At 38.7% G+C, this 23,280-nt stretch overlaps 1 protein-coding gene across 1 annotated transcript in view; it reads left to right on the forward strand.

Annotated features, from left to right (window-relative positions):
- Positions 1–3,432: 3,432 nt before the first annotated feature.
- The window catches only part of LOC138594431 (complement C3-like), a 65,174-nt gene continuing 45,326 nt past the window's right edge, over positions 3,433–23,280 (forward strand). The window contains exons 1-11 of the mRNA XM_069665505.1: positions 3,433–3,509; positions 4,182–4,377; positions 4,499–4,661; positions 4,877–4,971; positions 5,757–5,845; positions 7,301–7,383; positions 7,469–7,556; positions 20,316–20,418; positions 20,742–20,868; positions 21,035–21,150; positions 21,479–21,625. Of these exons, the coding sequence (XP_069521606.1) occupies positions 3,433–3,509; positions 4,182–4,377; positions 4,499–4,661; positions 4,877–4,971; positions 5,757–5,845; positions 7,301–7,383; positions 7,469–7,556; positions 20,316–20,418; positions 20,742–20,868; positions 21,035–21,150; positions 21,479–21,625 (1,284 nt within the window). The remainder of the gene's footprint in view (positions 3,510–4,181; positions 4,378–4,498; positions 4,662–4,876; positions 4,972–5,756; positions 5,846–7,300; positions 7,384–7,468; positions 7,557–20,315; positions 20,419–20,741; positions 20,869–21,034; positions 21,151–21,478; positions 21,626–23,280) is intronic.

The following is a 23,280-nucleotide window of genomic DNA, read 5'->3' on the forward strand; positions in this document are numbered from 1 at the left end:
CTCTTTGACAAAGCTTATAGCTAGGGCTGGCTCAGGCCTGGACTAGCCCATAGTTATGCTGCTATAGGTTTAGACTGCCGGGGGGATCTGACACACCAAGCTTCTCTCTCTCTCTCTCTCTCTGACTCTCTGACTCTCTCTCTCTCTCTCTCTCTTCCTCTCTCTCTGACTCTCTCTCTCTCTGTCATATTAATGCAGCTCATTAACTCTGTATCTTCTGGTCCCATTAACATTACTAACCACATATCTTCCCGGGAGTTCTTGTGCTCCCTTGTCTTGAAGGTTCCTGAGGATCGTTGCTGCAGATCACCTGCTGCTGTGGACCTGCTCGACTGCAACAACTACTAACATCAGCCTTCCCCATAGTATCATTATTGTTGCTGCTAATGCTAATAGTAGACCTGTTGACTTCAACTGTTACAATTACGATTACCTCAGCCTTTATCATTACTCTGCTTCTCTCGCTAATTTATTTATTTATTTATTTATTTAGCCAATCTTCACCCTAGTCTACTACTATTATTGGCATTGTAACCATAAGTATGTGTCTGTTGTTGTTCATGTAACAAGGACATATGTTGTTGTGGTAACAAGAACTATCCTGCATCTCCTTCTATCCCATTTTTCGGCCCATCCAGTCGAGGCAGATGGCTGTTCAACATGAGTCTGGTTCTGCTCGAGGTTTCTGCCTGTTAAAAGGAAGTTTTTCCTTGCCAATGTGCCGAATTGCTAAGTGCTACTCATGGTGGATTCATGTTGGGCCTCTCTTTAAATAACTTAACAAAGAGTCGGTCTAGACCTGCTCTTTCTGTAAAGTGTCTCGAGATAACCCTGGTTATGATTTGGCGCAATACAAATAAAATTTGATTGATTTGATTGAAATGATTCCTGTATTGTTTTGGAACAGGGTCCTAAAAGATGTGAATAGCTGGATCAGCTCATTTATTTGGAGTAAACATCAACCAAGACTTGAAATGGCAATACTGCAACTGCCAAGTTCTATGGGTGGCTTGGACTTACCAAATATTAAAGTATGCCAGTTGTGTGCTCACTTGAGGTTTATATCTAAATGAATAAAGAACCCCAGTTACCTCTGCTCTGTTAGATTGTCTTTGTGGCTCCCAGTTTCTGATGGATTATTGGTTGTACCTTTTTGTTTCCCTTTTATTTATCAAGTAGGCAAGTAGGCCTTTTTTGGTTTTGCCTTGTTTCGTGTTTTTGTGTTTGAAGTCTGTACCTGGGTCTTCTACTTTCTGTTTTACCACAACCCTGTGAGGGCACTCAACCTTTCTGCCCTGTGAGAGTGGTGAAAGAATCAACTCACTGCAATCAGGTGTGTGTGGCACTGATTGGCTTTGATTAAGCCCAGGTGTGGGGAGTCTTCATATACCCTGAGTCTCCAGTGCCCTGGGCTGACTCATTATCTCACCTTCAGAGGTAGTGAGAGGTTCTCCATGTGGCTTCTCTAGTTGTCTGTGTATCTGCAAACACCAACTCAGAACTTTGTGTGTATTTGTGGTCAATTGCCTGTTTCCCAGGAAATAATTTGGGGTGCTGGAGAGTTTGTGTGACTCCAGCCTTTTGGGTTATCAAAGGCCTCCCAGGCAGCCTTTGCCTTTAGCTTTGAGTTTTCTGGGTCTCCTGGACAATTTTGGTTTTGAGTCAGCTGCTTGGCAGCGCTGATTTAGTTAATCATTTTAGTGCTTTATTTCATTAAGGAAGCCGACTCCATACAGTTTTGTTGTCTTTTTCCTCCCCTTTCCAATCTATCGCTACTGCGATTTTGTGGTTATCCCTCTTGGATAACTTTGAGACACCCCTGGGTCTGCACCTGCGTCCCACCCCTCCCCCTTCCTGACAAACCCTGACATGGTTCTCTTGGAATATCTCATGTTTTCTCTTGGAATAATAAGTGTTTTACATGCAAATACTGAGCAGTTCTATAAAGTCTGGCAGCCCTATCTGAAGTATCTTGGACCTGATCTCGCTGCCATTATCTTACAAGGAGTCGCTTCAGTCTGAATGGTAACATATAACCGATCTGTAATGTGGTTGCTTTCCTGTAGCCCCCGTGTATTTCTGTTGATCTGAGCTGTTGTTTTTGTTATTGCTTTTGTTTGGTCATTTTATCGGTACATACAGTATGTTTTGGCGTAAAATAAGAAAGTCCAATAAACAAATGAAGAAAAAAAGACTCAGCCTCAGGACCCACCACCACTTCCTGAATGAAAAACTGTGTCCCACATTTCCAAATTTTTCAAGTTTTTCAACTATTCAAATTGATTCAATGAAAAATGGTGCAGTTTGAATCTGAGGCGTAACGAAACATGACAGTATGTTAACATAACAAAACATGACGGTATCATAGTCAACCAAAATGACCAGCAGGTGCATTGGGAGGAAACTATTACCTCTACAAATCATTAAGTTTAAGTTAAGTAACAGCCTTTTTTTTCAACAGAAATAAACAAAAAAAACTCCAACATAAATGCAACTACTGTAGGGTTCATCAAGTTTGAATAATGTAACTGTAGCTGGGATCAGTCAGTGTATACATGGAGTGTGAATAAACTACACTAGTACTGTACGCACACTAAAATAGAATAAAAGCGCAGCATTTTTGCCAAAAATTTTGCGAACTGCGAACCCGCTGAAAACAGCTCTGCGTCCCACTTTTGGGTCCCGACCCATGACTGTATATGTTATGGATACTATCTTCAGACAGACAGCAGAAAACAGGATGTCATTTTAAGTTAAAAGTATGTATTGTGATAAAATTTCAATTCTAGAATATCGATTACAAATGTGGTTTATGGATGAAGTATCACAGAAATGTGTTTCATTTTGGCTGATTTAGCTGCAAAATGGCAAAAAGTCCCACTATTTAAATTTACCACTTCAGCAAACTGATTAACTTCATTCCTTGGAATGGCCTAAAATTTAAAGAAGGTAAAGAGGTAGATACCTCCTTATTCATGGTATGCCAAAATATCTGATGCTCAACACATTCTTAATTAAGATTAATATTACAATATTCTTCATACTATTCTTGGTTAATATTGCCCCTATGTGTATATGTGGTCCATTTTTTGCTGATTCAGCTATCTCACAGTAAGAATAATGACTGACTCAGGAAAACACAGGTGTTACATTATAAATATTTAACATCCTATAACTAACTACTTTGAGTCATGTAAACCCTCATTGATTTTCTACTGTTTATCTTTTTCTTCTGAGCAGAGATAACGCTTGTCAACTGCTGCTGGGAAATGATTTGCGAGTGTTTGTGTACAGAGAGAGACATTGGCAGGAGGACAGATGAGACAGTGCTGGGGTTAAGTGGGCGTGCAGCAGGAGGGAAGAGAGTGGATAAAAGGAGGGTGTTGCAGGGTGACAGCCTACATTGCGAGGGGATCAGGATCTGGTAGGAGGATGAGGAGGACTCTGCTGTCGCTGCTGGCCTCTCTGGCCTTTGCTTATCTAGCTTCTCTGGCTGATGGAGACCCACTGTGAGTAGACCAGTATTAACTCATAACTCAGTATTAACCTGTAACTGCTTTATGCTCATTAAACCTTATGGAAGAAGAGAGCCATAAGGTGTGTCTAATTCTTTAGCCCCTTTAAATTGAAACTGCTATTTGTTCAACTGCAATGGGATTAGCAACAATATCAGAGGTTTGAAGCTTGTCTAATTTAAAATGAGTATTAGAACAAGTATTTCTTGTCTTAATGAAAAGCTGCAGTCCAGTTTGCAGTTTGTGTCACATAAGTCCGCGAGGTACCGCGATATGTTACACCAGTAACAGCGAGTCTACTGCTATGATGAAATGTTGTATTGATTCACAGCTGGATCCTAATCAAGATAATCAGGTAATATAGTCCATTCAGGAGCTTTTTTAAAAATTATGTTTTCGTATTTTTTTGGCAAATTGGGGCATATTAAAACTTAAAATCACAGACTGGAGGACAGTGGTTCTCAACCTGAGGCAAAATTATGTATATTTTTTCCCAAGTATTTGAAGGACAAAAAAGAGCTCATAAGCAAAAAGGCTCTGAAGCACCTCTCTGATGACCCACCCTGACAGCCTTTGGACATATACTCCCAACATTTGTGCAAAATAAATGTATGTTGTTATGTACAGAATAGTCTCCCAACCTTTTTTCTTGTTGCTTCTCTGCAGGCAGGTGATGTCTGCCCCCAACTTGCTGCGGGTAGGAACAGCAGAAAACATCTTTGTTGAGTGTCAAGATTGCACAGGAGCAGACATCAGGATGGAAATCAGAGTGATGAACCATCCGACCAAAAGCAAAAGGCTGGCATCCACAACTGTGATGCTCACCAACGCAAATCACTTCCAGGCGTTCGGACAAATAACGGTAGATGAAATATGGTTACTGTATGTTACTGCCTCTCTGCTTCATTTTCTACCAGAAATGCACATTATATATCCCATCCTGCTCTTCACACGCTGCTTGTGTCTCTTCTTGCTGGTTTCAGGTCCCTTCTGCAGACTTCAGTAGGGATCCCAACATGAAGCAGTATGTGTACGTCCAAGCTCAGTTCCCTGACCGCCTGCTGGAGAAAGTCGTCTTAGTGTCCTTCCAGTTCGGCTACATCTTCATCCAGACTGACAAGACCCTCTATACCCCCGACAGTAAAGGTACGTTCAATACTTCATCACTGCTAAAAAACATCCTTCTGCAAAAAATCTCTTCTTAGATAAGCTTCTATTAAACGCATTAAATGCATGCTAAATGATTTATTTCAATCCAATTATTTTTGTCTGATTAAAGGACTTTACTGAAATAGTAAAGGGGAAAAGTAGTTTCAAATCATCATTAGCGCAACTAACCTCTGACTCCCTTTATATTTCAGTTCATTACAGGATGTTTGCACTGACGCCCAGAATGGAGCCTGTAGAGAGGGATAGTGATACCCAAACTGATGCTTCCATTGCCATTGAGATTGTGGTATGTTTTTAAAAAAAATATATATAACAGACAAAACTGAATATAATTGTACATTAAACAGCAGCACAAACACTCACTGACCCGTAACATTTCATATGCTAAACCGCGAGTCTTCTGTCTTTGTTCGGTTTGCTGTCTATCGTCAGGAATACCTATCATACCATTTACTGTAAAATAATGCATGCACACTAAAAATGGCTGGGTTAAATACACAACCCAATTAATGGGTTATTTGACTAAAATGCTGGGTTCATTTTACTTTATAATTGGGATAATGATTTATTGTATGTTCCCTTACAGAAAAACCTATGCACAATGGTATTTAAATGGACTGTAAATAAAATTACTTGGATATGTAAGCGTAATCAAAAATACATTTGTTTGGTCATGCAGATCATACATTCTAGCAAGAATAAACACAATAAATAATATATATAGCAATAATCAATTTTTAATCATGTGGCCGTTAACATTTAAACAGTCGAGCAGCAGCCGTGCAACGTGTCTTTCAAGGAAACTTGTGCAGGAGCACACTGCTTGGGGTAGTTGATGACAAAAATGTAAAACACTTCGAAGCATACATCAGCTGCCCCAAGCAGTGTGCTTTGCTGCTTTGCCCTAAAGCCTGCCTAGCGATGATGAACACCAGTCCATATGTTGAGGTGTGTCTTGAACGCATCCTCTGATAGCCCCTGATCTTACTGCAGGATAATGCATTGATTTACTTAATTAATGTGTAAGCTAAAATATCTCTCTGTTGATGGTTCAATATTGTTTATTTTTAGACCCCCGAAGGCAACATTTTACCACTTGTTCCAGTCCATCTGAAATCAGGGATCCACTCTGGGGATTTCAGATTAGATGAAATTGTCAGGTTGGTATTTTACCCAATTTATATATATTTTCCATGTTTAATTTATTATTATTATAGTTCTTATTAGTGTATATATATATATATATTTGTTAACTAACGTTGCAGCATATGCAACAGATGAAGGGAATTCAAAACACGATTTGGCCCACTTAAAACTTAAATCATTAAAGATTATGAAGAGTACATTTTATTTCCATGTTGCTAACTGACTGTTTGGGAAATTGCGAAACAAAATTGTTCCAGTAAAGTCTTACAGTAGGTAAAGTTTGGAGAAACTCTTTTTAACAGGGCCAAGTAGAGTTCAAAATAGTTAACCTAACCTGAACACTTACTGGGTCTGAATAATGAATAATTAAGTACATTTTCTCATAACCTAAGCAGGCACCTAAACAGCAGGCAAACAAAAAACAGTTAAGTTGAAATGGACTAGCTGAAGCTAACTAGCTTAGCAGAGTAGAGTGCCAACTTTAGCGGGTCTGTGATGTAAATGTACCTTTGACTAAAATTAGAATTTATTAAAGCAATACTTTTGGGAAGTTGCTCATTTTCTTTCTGGAAAAAGCCAGCAGACCTTAGCTTAGCATAACAACTTGCAAGGAGACACAGCTAGACTGGCTGAATACAAAGGTAGCAAGTTAGCATTTGACAGGCAACCAGCGGAGACTCAAGGAAATTACTGGTCCCAGCCAAGATATAGTTTGACCAACTATACCCTGTTGTGTTGAGTTTACCTATTATTTTAGTTATTTTACATATTAAACAGAGACAGAAAACGTAGTGAGTGTCAGAGGGGCAGGGTGCTGGGTTTTGATTTGAGAGCAAGTCATGTTGTTTACTCCTGTTAGCGGTCTTTGAGCTAAGCTAAATGGTTACTTTTGGCTTTATACTTAGCTAACATAGAGATAAAAGAGCGATATCAATATCTAACTTTCTACCAGAAAATGATTAAGTGGGTTGAACTTTTCCTTTTAATCATATTGTATTTGATTATATCTAATAGTTGTAAATGGACCAGTTGTAAATGGGGGCGGCTGTGGCTCAGTGGTAGAGTCGGTCGTCCTTCAATCGGAAGGTCGGAGGTTCGATCCCCAGCTCCCTCAGGCTACATGTCGAAGTGTCCTTGGGCAAGACACTGAACCCCAAATTGCTCCCGGTGGCATAGCCAACGGGTATGAATGTGTTATCTGATTGACAGTTGGGCACTTTACGTAGCAGCCTCTGCCATCAGTGTGTGAATGGGTGAATGTGATATGTAGTATAAAAGCAGCTTTGAGTGGTCGCAAAGACTAGAAAAGCACTATATAAGTACAGTCCATTTACCATTTACCGACTGACTAACAGAATAGAACAGAGATCCACCTACTTGTACTTCAATTTTTGTGTAACTTTTAGTCTCCAAAGTTGATGATATTTTTGCTTGACTATTGAAATATGCGTATTTGTGTCTGTGTGCAGTCCTGGAGTGTGGAGGGTGGTGGCAAAGTTCCAAAGCAACCCACAGGTGAGCTACTCTGCAGAGTTTGAGGTCAAAGAATATGGTGAGTCCTTCATTTCCTGCACTGTTAAATCATATCTACACACTTTAAAATGACTGGACACAAAAGCATGTTGATAGTCTTTCAGTTCTGCCCAGGTTTGAGGTTAAACTGACGCCTGTGAGCCCCTTCTTCTACGTGGACAGCAAAGATTTCACCGTCAACATCAGAGCTACGTATGTGAACATTTTTGTTTTGGGGATTTTGAGACCAAAGCGTGCTAAGAAAAGTGAGGATTAAAATCCAACACTAGACTTGAATAAACCTAACAAAGCAGTCAGGGCTAAAGCAGTTCCATAAAGGTCAATTCAAGTTCATGCAAACAGACTACTTCGAGACAGGTTCAGATAGTCAAGCTAATCACGAGTGCACGCTGTTCTTGAGCAGCTCAAGAGGTCGAGCATGGATGAAATTGATCCACAATGGCAAGCAGCAAGGAGAGAGCAGCGACATTTACAGCAGCAGAGCAGCGCTTACTGTTTGATTTAACATTTCTCTGCTGTGTCTTAATTTCAACAATTTCAAAACAATTTCAGCAACCCTAACCTTAACCATACACAAGCCTAAGATTTACTTTTCATCAAATACATGTGAGGTATATTACTTGAAACATGCATGAACATGAACGTGGATTTAAATACTACATTTTTTCTCTAGGTATTTTTTGACAATTGTACTGTTAACAATTTATATATTTATATATTTATAATTATATTTAATTTAAAGTAATTTTATTCTATTTGGTAATTTAGATTGAGACTTTTTATGTAGCTTAAGGCTAAATGTTTGATATCACATACCATATAATTAAACCTGTATGTAGGTCTATATCCTGTCATTTATCATTGTATAATTTATTTAATTTATTATTATTCATTGAAATAGATTTTATATAAAGTAAAAGTTTTATACTGATAGTGATTCATAAAGTCAAATAATATTGCAGCATGCCAGAAACTCAGTGGTAAAATCATTGTTTTCCCGTCGGGTCAGTGTTGCAGGAACTCAAAAAAGTAATACATTACTTGTTACTTTTTTAAAAGTAACGCATTACTAGTTACTCATTACTTTAAAAAAAGTTATGCATTACTGGTTACTTGTTACTTTCATAAAAAGTAATGCATTACTAGTTACTTGTTACTTTTAAAAAAAAGTAATGCATTACTCGTTACTCATTACTTTAAAAAAAGTTATGCATTACTGGTTACTTGTTACTTTCATAAAAAGTAATGCATTACTAGTTACTTGTTACTTTAAAAAAAAGTAATGCATTACTCGTTACTCGTTCCTTTTTTAAAAGGGAATGCATTACTCATTACTTTTTAAAACAATTAATGCATTACTCGTTACTCGTTCCTTTTTAAAAAGGAATGCATTACTCGTTACGTTTTCTAAAAAGTAATGCGTTACTCGTTACATTTTTAAAAAGTAATGCATTACTTTTTATTCGTTACGTTTTTAAAAAGTAATGCATTACTCGTTACTTTTTAAAAAGTAATGCATTACTTGTTGCTTGTTGCTTTTTTTTAAAGTAATGCATTACTAGTTACTAGTTACTTAAAAAAAAGTGATTCATTACTGGTTACTCGTTACTTTCATAAAACGTAATGCATTACTCATTACTCGTTACTTTTTTAAAAGGTAATGCATTACTCGTTACTTTAAAAAAAAAAATAATAATGCATTACTCGTTACTCGTTCCTTTTTAAAAAGTAATGCATTACTCGTTACGTTTTTAAAAAGTAATGCATTACTAGTTACTCATTCCTTTTTTAAAAAGTAATGCATTACTTTTTATTCGTTATGTTTTTAAAAAGTAATGCATTACTCGTTACTCGTTAATTTTTAAAAAGTAATGCATTACTTTTTATTCGTTAAGTTTTTAAAAAGTAATGCATTACTTTTTATTCGTTAAGTTTTTTAAAAGGGAATGCATTACTCATTACTTTTTAAAACAATTAATGCATTACTCGTTACTCGTTCCTTTTTAAAAAGGAATGCATTACTCGTTACGTTTTTAAAAAGTAATGCATGACTCGTTATTCGTTACGTTTTCTAAAAAGTAATGCGTTACTCGTTACATTTTTAAAAAGTAATGCATTACTTTTTATTCGTTACGTTTTTTAAAAGGGAATGCATTACTCATTACTTTTTAAAACAATTAATGCATTACTCGTTACTCGTTCCTTTTTAAAAAGGAATGCATTACTCGTTACGTTTTTAAAAAGTAATGCATGACTCGTTATTCGTTACGTTTTCTAAAAAGTAATGCATTACTCGTTACTTTTTAAAAAGTAATGCATTACTTGTTGCTTGTTGCTTTTTTTTAAAGTAATGCATTACTAGTTACTAGTTACTTAAAAAAAAGTGATTCATTACTGGTTACTCGTTACTTTCATAAAACGTAATGCATTACTCATTACTCATTACTTTTTTAAAAGGTAATGCATTACTCGTTACTTTAAAAAAAAAAAAATAATGCATTACTCGTTACTCGTTCCTTTTTAAAAAGTAATGCATTACTCGTTACGTTTTTAAAAAGTAATGCATTACTAGTTACTCATTCCTTTTTTAAAAAGTAATGCATTACTTTTTATTCGTTATGTTTTTAAAAAGTAATGCATTACTCGTTACTCGTTAATTTTTAAAAAGTAATGCATTACTCGTTACTCGTTAATTTTTAAAAAGTAATGCATTACTTGTTATTCGTTACGTTTTTAAAAAGTAATGCATGACTCGTTATTTGTTACGTTTTTAAAAAGTAATGCATTACTTGTTACGTTTTAAAAAAGTAATGCATTACTCGTTACGTTTTAAAAAAGTAATGCATTACTTGTTACTCTTTTTTTTTTTTTGAACTTTTTATTTAGACATTTAATCATTTTACATAACATTATAAAAAACATTTCCTGACATATGACTTCATATAACAAAAAATGAGTGACAGGCAGTGACGATAACAATGACAGGCAGAGGATCAATATATCCATAGATAGTGGCTAAGTAAGATTTTCCAAAGAGGAATTTAGATAGGCCTCTCTTCCCAACAGTATTCCATCAAATCATCCCATCCGTCAAACACCCAGGTACCTTGAAATACAAGTCCATCTTTGCACAAAAGTGTCCATAGTCAGCTGCAGACTTGCCGTCATTCGCTCCATCATGTATACATTTTTCAGTCTCTGGATCCATTGACCTGTGGTTGGCGGTTTTATATCTCTCCAGTTCACTGTGATCATTTTCTTTGCTACTAATAAAAGAATCCTCAGTATATATCACTTGTCTGCATTATATATGTCTTTGGGTATGGCTCCTAACAAAAACAACATTGGTTCTAGAGTAACATCTATCTCCAAAATAGTATCAATTTCCTTTTTAACATTTTCCCAAAATCCTTGTATTACTGGACAATCCCAGAAAATGTGTGTGGTGTCTCCAATCTTTCTGCATTTTTGCCAACATAATGCCGCATTATGGTTTTTCACGTATGAAGAGATGATAAAGGGAGTATTAAAAAATCTGATCTTCACCTTCCAGTCAAATTCTTTCCACAGTTGGCTACTAATTCCCTTATGACAGCCTGTCCATATATCTATCCATGTAGAATCTTCAGTTATAACATTCAATTCTAATTCCCATTTTTCCTTGATATAATCCGTGTTTTGTGAAGTGCTAGTTGCTAACCTTTTATATATATTAGATACGCTTTATTTCGTTGGGAAATGCCTCTCTAGAATACTAATAAAGTACTCTTCTATTTCATTTGGGTTTTTGCTGACCATTTCCCTTTCCTTATGGTTTGTAATATAGTGTCTTATCTGGAGGTACCTATACAAATCCTTTGATGGGAGGTCAAATTGTTCTTGAAGTTGAGAGAATGATTTGAGTTCTGTTCCTTTAAAAAGTTGATTTTTTTTTTGTTGTACAGAGACCTTTCTCGGCCCACCTTCTAAACCCACAATCCCACACGGAGGGTGGGAATTCTATATTTCCTACTATCAACATGGCCCTTGAGATTGACTCCGGTCCCCTGAGCCTTTTTTTTTTACTGTTGTCCAGATTTTTAAAGTGTGTTTTATCCATTCCTTATTTATATTGATTTTATTGACTGACTTTGTATCAATAAATGGTAGTACTGACAAGGGAACGCCTCTAACCGAATCCCGCTGTAACTGAGTCCATTCTGCCTCCAGATCATTTCCGATCCATGCCACTATTGCACTAGCCACCCAGTAATGATTTTTAAGGTTTGGCCGACCTAGACCTCCCTTGCCTTTGGGTAAATTAATGATATTAGTCTTACCCTCTCTCTCTTCCTTTGCCAAATAAATGTTGAGATTAGTTTATCTAACATGTTTAAAGTGGAAGCAGGTACTCTTACAGGAAGGGATTGAAACAAAAAAAGAAGTCTTGGTAATAGATTCATTTTTACTGTCTCTACTCTACCAAACAAGGAAAGGGGAAGGACTTCCAAACGCGTCACATCATTTTTTATTTGTTTAATTAATTTGTTATAATTTGCCTCGAACAACTGAATGGGGTTAGGTGTAATAATAATTCCCAGATACCTAAATCCTTGTTTGGACCAGCGAAAAGAGACATTGTTATTTAATTGTGTAGGCCAGGTACCTGAGATCATCATGGCTTCTGATTTATTTTAATTAAATAATAATAATAAATAATTAATTAATTTTGTATCCTGACACTGACCCATATTCATGTAGGCATTTCAAGAGTGTGGGGATAGAAAGAAGTGGATTCTTCACAAAAAGTAAAATATCATCTGCGAACAGAGCTATCTTATGAATTGAGCCACCTTCATCCGCTATCCCTTGAATTTGTTTATTTTGTCGTATCGCCTCTGCCAAAGGCTCAATACTGAGAGCAAATAGGATGGGCGACAGTGAATACCCTGTTTCACACCACGCTCGATCCTGAAAAAGGTAGAACAGTGACCATTAACTCTAACTTTGGAGCTGGGCTCTTTATATAATAGGTTTATCCACGCCACAAATTCCTTCCCGAAGCCCATTTCTATCAGTGTCTGCCTCAGAAATACCCAGTCAACTCGATCAAATGCCTTCTCGGCATCTAAGCCGAGAAGCATTGATGGATGCTTGTCCCTTCCCGCTATTGCCTGCAGGTTCAGGGCTCTCCTTATGTTATTTGTTCCTTGACGTCCTAATATGAATCCTGTCTGGTCTGGTTGTATTAATTTTTTTATGTTTTTTTGGATTCTAGTAGCTATTATAGAAGTCAGGATTTTATAATCTACACAAAGTAAACTTATTGGGCGATAGCTGGTGAACTGAAGGGGGTCCTTCCCTTCCTTATGTATGACTGTTAATATGGCTTCCGACCATGAGTTTGGGGGGTCTCCTGATTTTAGGACATAATTGTATAGTTTACATAATATGGGCGTGAGCTCGTTCCCAAAGATTTTATAATATCTCCAAAAAAAACGTCTGTTCCTGGTGTTTTGTTGTTTTTAAGTTTGGTAATGGTATCTTTAATTTCACTCTCTGTGATGGGTTTTATTAAGATATCTGCTTCCTCACTTGATAGTTTATTCATTTTAAGGGGTCTTAAAAAATCTGTAATTTTCTCTTCCTTAAATTCTAGTTCTTCAGCCCTATATAGCTGTTTGTAATATGTAGCAAATGAGTCTGATATTTTAGTGGGATCGGTCTCAACCTGACTGGTTTCAGGGTTCCTGATTTTGGGAACTGCACGGCTAGATTGGGCTTTTCTGAGTTGAAAAGCCAGTAGACTACTAGCTTTATTCCCCATTTCATAATACTTTCTATTAGTATATCTGAGAGCTCCCTCTGCCTTATATGTCAGAACCTCAACCAGTTGTTATCTAACTTCCTTTAACTTTTTAAGTGTGTCTTTCTTTCCAAATTGTTTATGTTCCCTTGTTAATTTTTTTATTTCAGTTTCCAATCCTTGTTGTTTTGTGAGCCTTTCTTTCTTTATTCTAGATCCTATGGAGATAATCTTGCCTCTCATCGTGGCCCTACTGGCATCCCATACAACTGAGGGGGAGACATTACCATTGTTATTTATAGTGAAGTACTCAGTCAGAGCTTCTTGTAATTCCTGCCTGATATTTTTATCTGTTAATAATGAGACATTAAGCCTCCAGTATCTAAACTGGTTGTTTACTCCTAAATTTATTTTCATGGTCACGGGGCCGTGGTCTGATATAGAAATTGGCTCGAGTGTACATTCTTTTATTCTAAACAGTTCAGTTTTTGATATGCAAAAGAGGTCTATCCTTGAATAGCTCCCATGTACTTGGGACATAAAGGTGAACTCTCTCTCATTAGGGTGGAGCTGTCGCCAAATGTCTACTAGACCTAGTTCCTTCATCATATCCGATAGCCCCTTCGACATTTTAGATTTTCTTGTTGCAGGTAACCTGTCCAATTTTAGGTCCAGGGTGCAGTTAAAATCGCCCCCCACTAGTATAATCCCCTCAATTTTATCTGCTAGTAGAGTTGCTACTTAAAATTTTGGGTACACATTAAGTATGGTTATCTTTATTCCTCCAATTGTGCCTATCACCATAACATACCGACCTTCTTGAAAGATTTTCTCATTGTTATAGTACACAGATTTATTAAATAGTATGGCAACCCCTCTCTTCTTTTTCCTCCCACATGATGCACTAAACCTGATCCAACCACTCTCAATGCTCAGTCTCTGACAAGGTTGTTTCCTGAATTAGAGCAACAGAACAATGCAACTTCTTTAATTGTCCCAAGATTTTTTTCCTTTTGATTGGATTATTAATTCCTCTTATATTATAACTTATGAAATTCAACTCAGCCATGGTCTCCGTGTAGTCTTATGATATAGCTCTCTACCTGTTTACATTTGGATATCGGAGTGAGTCTAATCACTATCAGAACAGTGCCTGTAGCATGTGTCAGGAAAAACAAAAAACAGTGTATATAACACAGAACTGACCTTCCACCTCATCAATGTGACACAGTAGCTGAACTTTGACTACGCCAGATCCCCGGTGATATTGGGGAAGAGAGGTGTGACCTACCCTCTCTGTGGGAAAAAGCACACACAGTGCAAGTGTGACCAATATTACACAAACATGTAAAAAAAGGTCCGGATGAGTGTATTCCACTCATATACTCAAGCATAGCCTCCTTCTTGACTATCTAACACCTAACCTTGTTATGTGACAACAATATACGTATAAATAACTCACAGACGCTTATGGTATTCTTACAGGTCCTTTAGTTGTATAATGTGGGGCTGTCAACCTTACCACTGGTTTAGTTGAGCTTTTTATCCATCTTAATGGTAGTCTCTTAAGTAGTAGTTTCTTTAATCCTCCTTCTGCAGAAGGGCCTTGAAATCAGCTGGTGACAGAAACGCTCCCCTCTTTCTCTTCTCTTGGCTCCTCCATCCATCCTTCAGCTCCTCCTCGATGCGCTCCCTCTCCCCACAGTGCACGTCAACCCCCAGCTCCTTCAACAGCGTCACGGCACACGTTAGTAATGTAAATTTCTTCGCCCCGGTGTTCAACTTAATTCTCAGTTGTGCTGGGTACAGACACCTCGCCTGTATGTCTTTCTTTTTAAGTTGTTTGAAAACTTTGTGGACCTCAGGTGGGGGCGGTTTCATCATTTTTATTAGTTTCACAGAAGAATGTGATTGATTCAGAAATATGCTTACAAAAGCAAGAGAGGATTTAGCCTCCAGTGTCTGAATCCCTTTGGCTTCATACTAAAATGAAGGTCTAAGATTACTGTGGCATGATCTGACACTGTTATGGGTAAGTACTGGGCGGAGACAATCGCTGGAATAAGTATTTTATCTACCAAGAAGTAGTCTATGCGCGAGAATGAATGATGTGCATGGGAGAAAAAAAGAGTATTGTCTCACGGAAGGATGTGAAAATCGCCAAGGGTCAACAAATCCATATTGACTCATAAACGTGGAAAAAGCCTGGGACATTTTCGTAGACGTAGTTGATCGCGGGCTAGACCTGTCCAGTGTTGAATCGATCACACAGTTCATGTCTCCTCCCATTATCAAAAGGTGAGAATCTAAATTTGGAATGGTAGTAAATAATGAGCTCACAAAGTTATGGTCATCCCAATTGGGAGCATAGACGGATACTAGGATTACCTGCTTTTCGTATAATGTACCGGTGACAATACCATAGCGACCGTTTGAATCTGTCATTACTTTATCTGAGATGAAATTAACATTTCTCTGAGTCAGAGTTGCGAAAATGTGTCTCCTGAAGAAACATATCAGCATTTAGGTTTTTGATGTGTGTCATAACTTTTGTACGTTTTGATTGCAGCGTTTAGCCCCCCAGTGTTTAGTGAAATGATCCTCACCAACCCCTTGTAACCCCTTACATTAGTCATGGTTCAGCGTCCAGCAGTAAGATTGTCGGGTCAGTCTCAAGGAGCAAGCAGCGAGAAGTGAGGGGAGTCCTTGAGCACAAAACTCAAAATAAACAAAAACAGGTGAAGACGTTCTTCCCCATCCCTTCCCCTCTGTTCCAGTCACCAAAACTAAACCCAAATGTTCATACTTCCCTTTCTGCGTCGTCTTTCCCCTTCTCCTTTACTTGTCTCAGCTCCTGCAGCTTTAAAAAAGCAGTTGGAACCCCCACAGCAATGAATGTGAACCTTGAACACATTTTTCATAACACTTGTAGTATGGTTAGATATCAAAGTGGTTTGAATACCAAAAGTGATTCAGAGGCAACAAAATGCTGAAAAATAAAAAAATAAAAAAATAAATAAAGGTAAATGAAAAAATAAAATACAGGGTATTAGTCACTTAGAATTAAACATTAAATGAACTGCAGAGTTAGCCCCCCTTTCATTACAATAAAAGTTTTTACCAGTGTATTAGCTTGACAACCTTTTAACTTGAATAACATGAAATAAAATACAAGCTATTATTTTCTTTTTCTTTTTCTCAATTAACTTCAAATTAGAGTTAAGTGGAGTGCAACACATCGCACCAGCTTCTGAACCAGCTGAGCCAGCACCAGGGCTAACACAACACAGCAGTTAAATGGTAAACATCAAGCCTGGGCCCTACAGAGTCCGACCAGCCAACTAACTTGGCAAATCGTCCTTGTAAAAATGATGAGTGCTAAGGTTCAGCAGGCTCCTGTCTTAATCTAAAGACTGTTGATATTTGGCCGCGATGGTGGTGGCCTCCTCGGGAGATGAAAATCTTTTCTTCGCTCCGCTCTCCAGGGTAATCTGCAAGCGGGCCGGGAAGAGAAGCGCTGACCGAAGGGCAAGGTTGTAGAGGTCGGCCATCACTGTTCGGTATTTAGCTTGTTCCTCGGCGACTTCTGGCGTGTAGTCCTCAAAGATCTGGATTGATGACCCTCGGTACTGAAGTTTCCCTCGTCTCTTATGAGCTTCCCGAATGATCAGCTCCTTGATCTGACAGCGATGAAGGCGAAGTATTACCGGTCTGGGCCGTGAGCTGGGTTGTGGTTTAGCGGTGAGCGCTCTATGCGCTCGGTCCAACTCAGAAGGAGATTGAAGAATCTGGTTGCCCAGTACCTCAGCCAGGAGTTCGACGAAGAAGCTCGTGGGCCTGGGTCCCTCGATTGATTCCGGGAGGCCGATTATCCTTAAGTTGTTTCTGTGGCTGCGGCCCTCGAGATCGTAGGCTGTCCCATCCACTAATAGTCTTCGCTGTTAGCTTGGTGTTGCTATTTGCTAATGCTACACACCTCTCCTCCAGTGCTTGAATTCGTTGGCGTGGGATTCTAATGAGTCCATTCGCTGACCATGCTCTGTTATCGTTGTCTGCATTTTGTCGAGTCTCAATTCCAGAGCAGCGAATGTTGCTTTGAAGTCAGCTGCGATGCTAGCTCTGTGGTCGTCTAGCATGTTAGATATACTAGCTAGCGCTGTGCTGCTGTCCGCCGGAGAGGCGTCTGCTTCAGTCTTTTTAGACGCTTTTGTTGCCTTTGACACCTTTGACATGTCTCAAAGGTAATTAAGGTTTTAATGTTAGTTGTTCCGCTCTCAGTTGATTGGGGTTTTGAGGAAAAAGAAAGTTTACAAAGTTATTGCTGCGGGAGACTGGGACAACGCGGCTTTCACATGCTCACCCAAACCGGAAGTCCTCTATCTTTTAAGTTTCAGCGTCAAATTACTGCAGTTGTCATTCTTATCTTTAATTTTGTCCAGCGGAGCTCGGCAACTATGCTGCAAGCGAGTCCATGACGTCACAGGAAGTCTTACTCGTTATTTTTTTTAAAGTAATGCATTACTAGTTACTTTTTTTTTTAAGTAATGCATTACTCGTTACTTTTTTAAAAAGTAATCTATTACTTGTTACTCTTTTAAGAAGTAATGCATTTCTAGTTACTCGTTAATTTTTTAAAAAGTAATGCATTTCTAGTTACTCCTTACTTTAAATAAAAAAAGTAATGCATTACTCATTACTCTTTTTAAAAGTAACGCATTACTTAATTACTCCCTGTGGAAATACATTTGTTACACTACTCGTTACATTACTTTTGTGTTACTCTTTTGCATCCCAGAGTCATCATTGTGGCCAAATGATTGGATGTGACGAATGGAAATTTAAATAAGATGCAGTGACACATAATTGCCAGTCAACGGTATATCGTTATATCTTATGCGACACAACTAACAGGCAACATTTCCTCTTCTAAACGATGCTACAAGCCTGTTAAACTCTGCTTTTGTTACCTGTTGTTGAAAAACAAGCTTTGGCTGCTTGGTTGGGGTCGGCATACACTCAGCTTGAGCCTCACTGTGGTTTCGTGGGTCTTTCGATACCAGCTTTGTGTTTGCATGTTGCTTTTGCAGGTGCTTGGTTATATTCCATGTTGTGTTCAAAGCAGTGGATAGGTGCTCCTGGCCTGGACACAGTTTGCACTTTGCCGTTAAATTATTGGCCTTATATTGGCCTTATCCCTGTTTGGACTCTAGCCAAGATGTGACGTGAGGACAAGTGATTGTTGCGCACGCAGCGTACACTGTGGGAGTGTGCATGAAAGGCAGAAGAACTTCTGTAACGCAAGTAACGACTAACAAACTAATTGTTTGATTAGTAACGGTAATATGATTACTGAATTTAAGACAGTAATACCTTACATTACTGCATTACAGGCAAAAGTAATGTGATTTCAGTAACGCTTTACACCCAACACTGCCAAACAGTTAGTCTGGACCAGGTTAGTTTCCCGGTTAGTAACTGAGTGTGGACTATGTTGAAACTGCTTTATGGAACCAAATCAACAAAATTAGTCAGACTAACCGAAGTAAGCCTGGCTTATTTGGTAAGCTTCCTTTGTGGAACTGGCCTCAGGTCTGTTTTGTAACAATAATAATAATAATAATGATAATAATAATAATAATAACTTTATTTATATAGCACCTTTAAAAACAAGAGTTTACAAAGTGCTTTGACAGTCAAGTAAAGCATAGCAAAGCAGAAAACAAGCAGATCGTAAAACCAGCAAATCACAAAAACTAGCTAAGTACAAAACATAATACCCAATAGGCAACAGGAGTGCCCACACAACCAAGACCAAGGGGACAAAGCAGGAAGAAGTAGAAAGAGTACATAAAATGAAATAACTAAAACAGATAAAAGGAAGGAAATAAAGCAAAAAGAAATAAAAGCTGTAAAAACAATAGAAGAGCTAAAAGCAATAGGGGCAATAAAAGAAATAAAAGCAGTAAAGGCAATGGAAGAGAATAAAACAATAAAAGAGCTAAAAGCAATACAAGCAATAAAAAGAAATAAAAACAGTAAAGCAATGAAAGAGATTAAAGCAATTAAAGCAATAAAAGGAGATAAAGGATCAATAAAAGCAATAAAAAATGGAAAAATAAGAATAAGGTGAAATAACATTTAGAGATTTAAAAGATATCACCTCAAGCAGGTTGTTCCAAAGCCGAGGGGCCCTGATGGCAAAGGCACAATCACCTTTGTTTTTAAGCCTCAGACTTTGGAACGACCAGAAGGCCCCCACCTGAGGATCTAAGGCTGCGGGCTGTCTCATATGGTGTCAACAACTCTGTGATGTAGCTTGGAGCCAGACCCATGAGTGCTTTCAAAGTGCTCAGTAAAATCTTAAAATCAATTCTAAAAGTAACTGGAAGCCAATGTAGAAAAGCCAGGACTGGGGTGATGTGATGTTGTCTGTTTAAACCAGTAAGAAGCCTAGCTGCTGCATTCTGGACTAGTTGGAGATGAGCGAGGGATTCCTGGCTGATTCCAGAGAGGAGGGCGTTACAATAGTCTAATTTCTAGCAGTGGGCTTTACATTATCAGATAGGGCGCCAAGGCCTCTATCGATATTGAGGGTGGAGTTATGTGGATTGATTAGTATTATTTCTGTTTCTTAGTTATTTAATTGGAGAAAGTTCTCAGCCATCCAACAGCTTATGTCACTGAGACAATCTTTGACAGCAGCTAGGCTTCTAGGGTCACCAGGTCTCAGTGGAAGGTATATCTCTGTGTCGTCTGCATAGTGATAAAAGGAAACATTGTGGCACTGGATTATGTGGCCAAGTGGCAGAATGTAAATTGAAAATAAAATTGGACCTAAAACTGAACCTTGTGGTACACCAAAGGTAATTGTAGTGGTAGAAGAGGAGTATTTACCTATGGTGACTGCAAAGGTGCGTTCTAAAAGATAATAATAAAACCAACAAATTGCAGTGTCCCTGATACCAACCCAGTTTTTAAGACGATCAATTAAAATGGCATGATCCACTGTATCAAGAGCTGCACAAAAGTCCAAATGGATTAAAAGAAGAGAAGAGAAACTAAAAGATGTTTAGAGGTTATATTGGGTCACTTACTGTTTTTAATCTGATAGTTATATATTTTGTTACATATAGACCATCCCATTTTTCTTATCTTCTCTGTTTTAGGTATCTGTTTGGTGAAAAAGTGGATGGGACGGCCTACGTGGTGTTTGGGGTTATGCAAAACAATCAGAAGAAGAGCCTTCCGGGTTCTCTTCAAAGAGTGCCGGTGAACACACACCTTAAGTGTTGCTGTGTTTGTGTCTGACAGTTTGCTAGTTCATTACTTATTTTGTCTTATACTGCATATTTTATAGCCTGGCCTCATTGAGTGCTACAAAGTCTGCAAGATATTAAATCATAAAAAATGTGTAGGATTTTCTGTCATTCAGAAACTGCAATTATTTGACTAGAATAGTGACATTTAGTATGAAGGATGTTCAGAACAAAGCCAGGCTGACAGAACAAACATTTACCTCCAACAGTTGACTTACTCTATTACTGTACCTTTATACTGTATTCAACAATGCATGTCTGTATTATGTCACATAGATTCAGGAAGGTGCTGGAAAGGTTACTCTGAAGAGAGAGCACATCACACAGACCTTCAATAACATCCTTGAGCTGTCATTGGGGGGGGACTCCATGTTTGTAGCTGTCAGCGTGCTGACGGAGAGTGGTAAGAAAGAGAGCCTGTGTTTGATGTACTAAGATTCACAAATGGATCCAACATATTGCGCAGGAACGAAGGTTCTACATTTATTGGTATTGTCTAAATGTTGAATAGAAAAGTATATATTTTGTTATCAGTTTGTGTGTGATTGTGTTTTTGCATCTACTCACAGGTAGTGAAATGGTGGAGGCAGAGTTAAGAAATATCCAGATCGTCACATCACCTTACACCATCAGTTTCAAGAAAACGCCCAATTACTACAAACCAGGAATGTCCTTTGACGTTTCGGTAAAGCACCTTTTTCTCTTTAGATTCTGATCATTTGACAGCCAAAAGATTGCAATTTGTACGAGAAGAAAATATCCTTTACAGAAACTGTTCAAAATAAAGACACTCTAAAGGCAGATAATATAAATGACAAGTGCAATGTTTTCATGATGCTAAAGCTGATTTCACAAATAGATGAAATTTCACAGAAAAAGAGCAACCACATTTTGGTCCCAAACATTTAGTTCCAGTTTGCAGAAAAACAAGTGATGCAGCATTCATTTGTAGATACCAGTTTATGGAGATATGAATTTTTTCTAATTGTTCAGCTGTTTGTGTCTGATGACAGGTTGAAGTTGTGAATCTTGATGACACTCCAGCACAAGGTGTTCCAGTGGTGGTGAATCCAGGCCAGGTGCAGGGCTTCACTGTAGCTAACGGCATGGCAAGGCTAACCATAAATACAGCAGCCGGGACCTCAAGTCTGGAAATTGAAGTCAGTGCCATTCATTCATTCATTCATTCATTCACTCTAGTTGAGTTGTAGTTTGCCGGATGCCTATTGAAAGTCGATCCATAGAGCCTTACATCATATTAATTATAATTTACTTTTACCTAACTCACCTTAACCCTCCTTACCTAACTGCAACATAACTGATAACTGATAACTAACGGCACTGATATCAAACAATGTTGTGTAATTCCTGAAGCAATTTTAAGCTATGTTTCTAAAAGCAATAATTGTCGGAAATAGGGTTATTCAACTATTTGTGTAGGTTAACCTGTCTGTGTCTTTAACTCAAATGAAATTCAAAACCCTGTTGCTCGCTTACAAAACAGCAACAAAAATGGCTCCTACCTACCTGAACACCCTCATCCAGGTCTACACTCCCTGCTCTGCCAATGAAAGGCGAAACCAAACTTCTACCGTAACCTGCGGCTCTGATTGAAACAACTTGGACTGTCAAGTTGTTGCATGATCTCTGCAGGTAATCGGTTATAGTGAAATTAAACAACGGTCACTGGATCAGTCCTTACCAGCTAAGGAGTTCAGCCCCTCAACTTCGACTCATCGTCCTGCTACTGGAGTGCTCTACCCGTCAGTCTGTCTGCCTCATTGCTAGCCAGCACCAGCCCACTAGCTTATCCTCCACCGAGATATTTCAGTCTCGGTGTGGCGTGGTTGTTTCTTATCAGAAGCAACCATCGCTCGCTGCTCTCCAAGTCTAGCCATCAACGCACCAGGCTGACCCACTTTCTAGCAGGCCGGCTACCGCTCCAGACCCTCTTCTCCTCCTCATCGGACTGCTGGAAGTGCTACTGCCGCTGTTATGCTGTGGTTTCTCCTGTGGATTTTTCTGAGTTGCTCATCTCGTCTCCCTCCTGGTAGACCCGGCTACTGGCTGCATGCTATTGCTAGCTCCATGCTAGCACTTCCCCGCCGGACTATGCCTCTGTTTTACTCCGCCTCAGCTCTGCGTCACCTCAACAATCACCTCAGCACGGACTGTATGGACACTCTCAAACATGCTGGTATTCTCTGTACATCTTGTCCTCCACATAGAGGCTCTGGCCGCATGTTTTCATACCACTTCTCGTCTCTAAACTCCATCCCTTCGCTATGGTCATGCCGCACTTCCTCATTACGTCATCACAACAAACAACACGTGAATCAGTCCAATCTCCGTCCTCTTCCACAGTCCTTGCATCGAATCCCAAAGGAACTTCACCTGAAACTGGCCTTGCTCAACAGCCGATCACTTAACAATAAAAGTCTCATCCTAAATTTATTCATCACTGACAATAATCTAGATTTTCTCTGCATCACTAAAACCTGGCACACACCCCTGGACTATCTCTCATTAAACCAGACCACACCCACAGGATTTACTTACATCGACAAACCTCGTGCTGAGGGACGGGGAGGTGGTGTTGCTGCCATATACAGGAAGGACATTAAAATATCCACCATTTCCACCCCTGCAGCTCACTCTTTTGAACATCTCGCCTACAAACTCTCTGGTCCCACTCCTCTGGTCACTGCCATCATCTACCGCCCCCCCAAGCCACACCCCTACTTCCTCTCTGACCTCGCTGATTTTCTGACCCAGCTCTGTGCCATTTCACCCTCAGTTCTCCTCCTTGGAGTTT

The sequence above is a fragment of the Semicossyphus pulcher genome, unplaced genomic scaffold, assembly GCF_022749685.1.
Source record: "Semicossyphus pulcher isolate SPU_LCO1_2020_fin unplaced genomic scaffold, fSemPul1.0.p SCAF_17, whole genome shotgun sequence".
NCBI classification, from domain to species: Eukaryota; Metazoa; Chordata; class Actinopteri; order Labriformes; family Labridae; genus Semicossyphus; species Semicossyphus pulcher.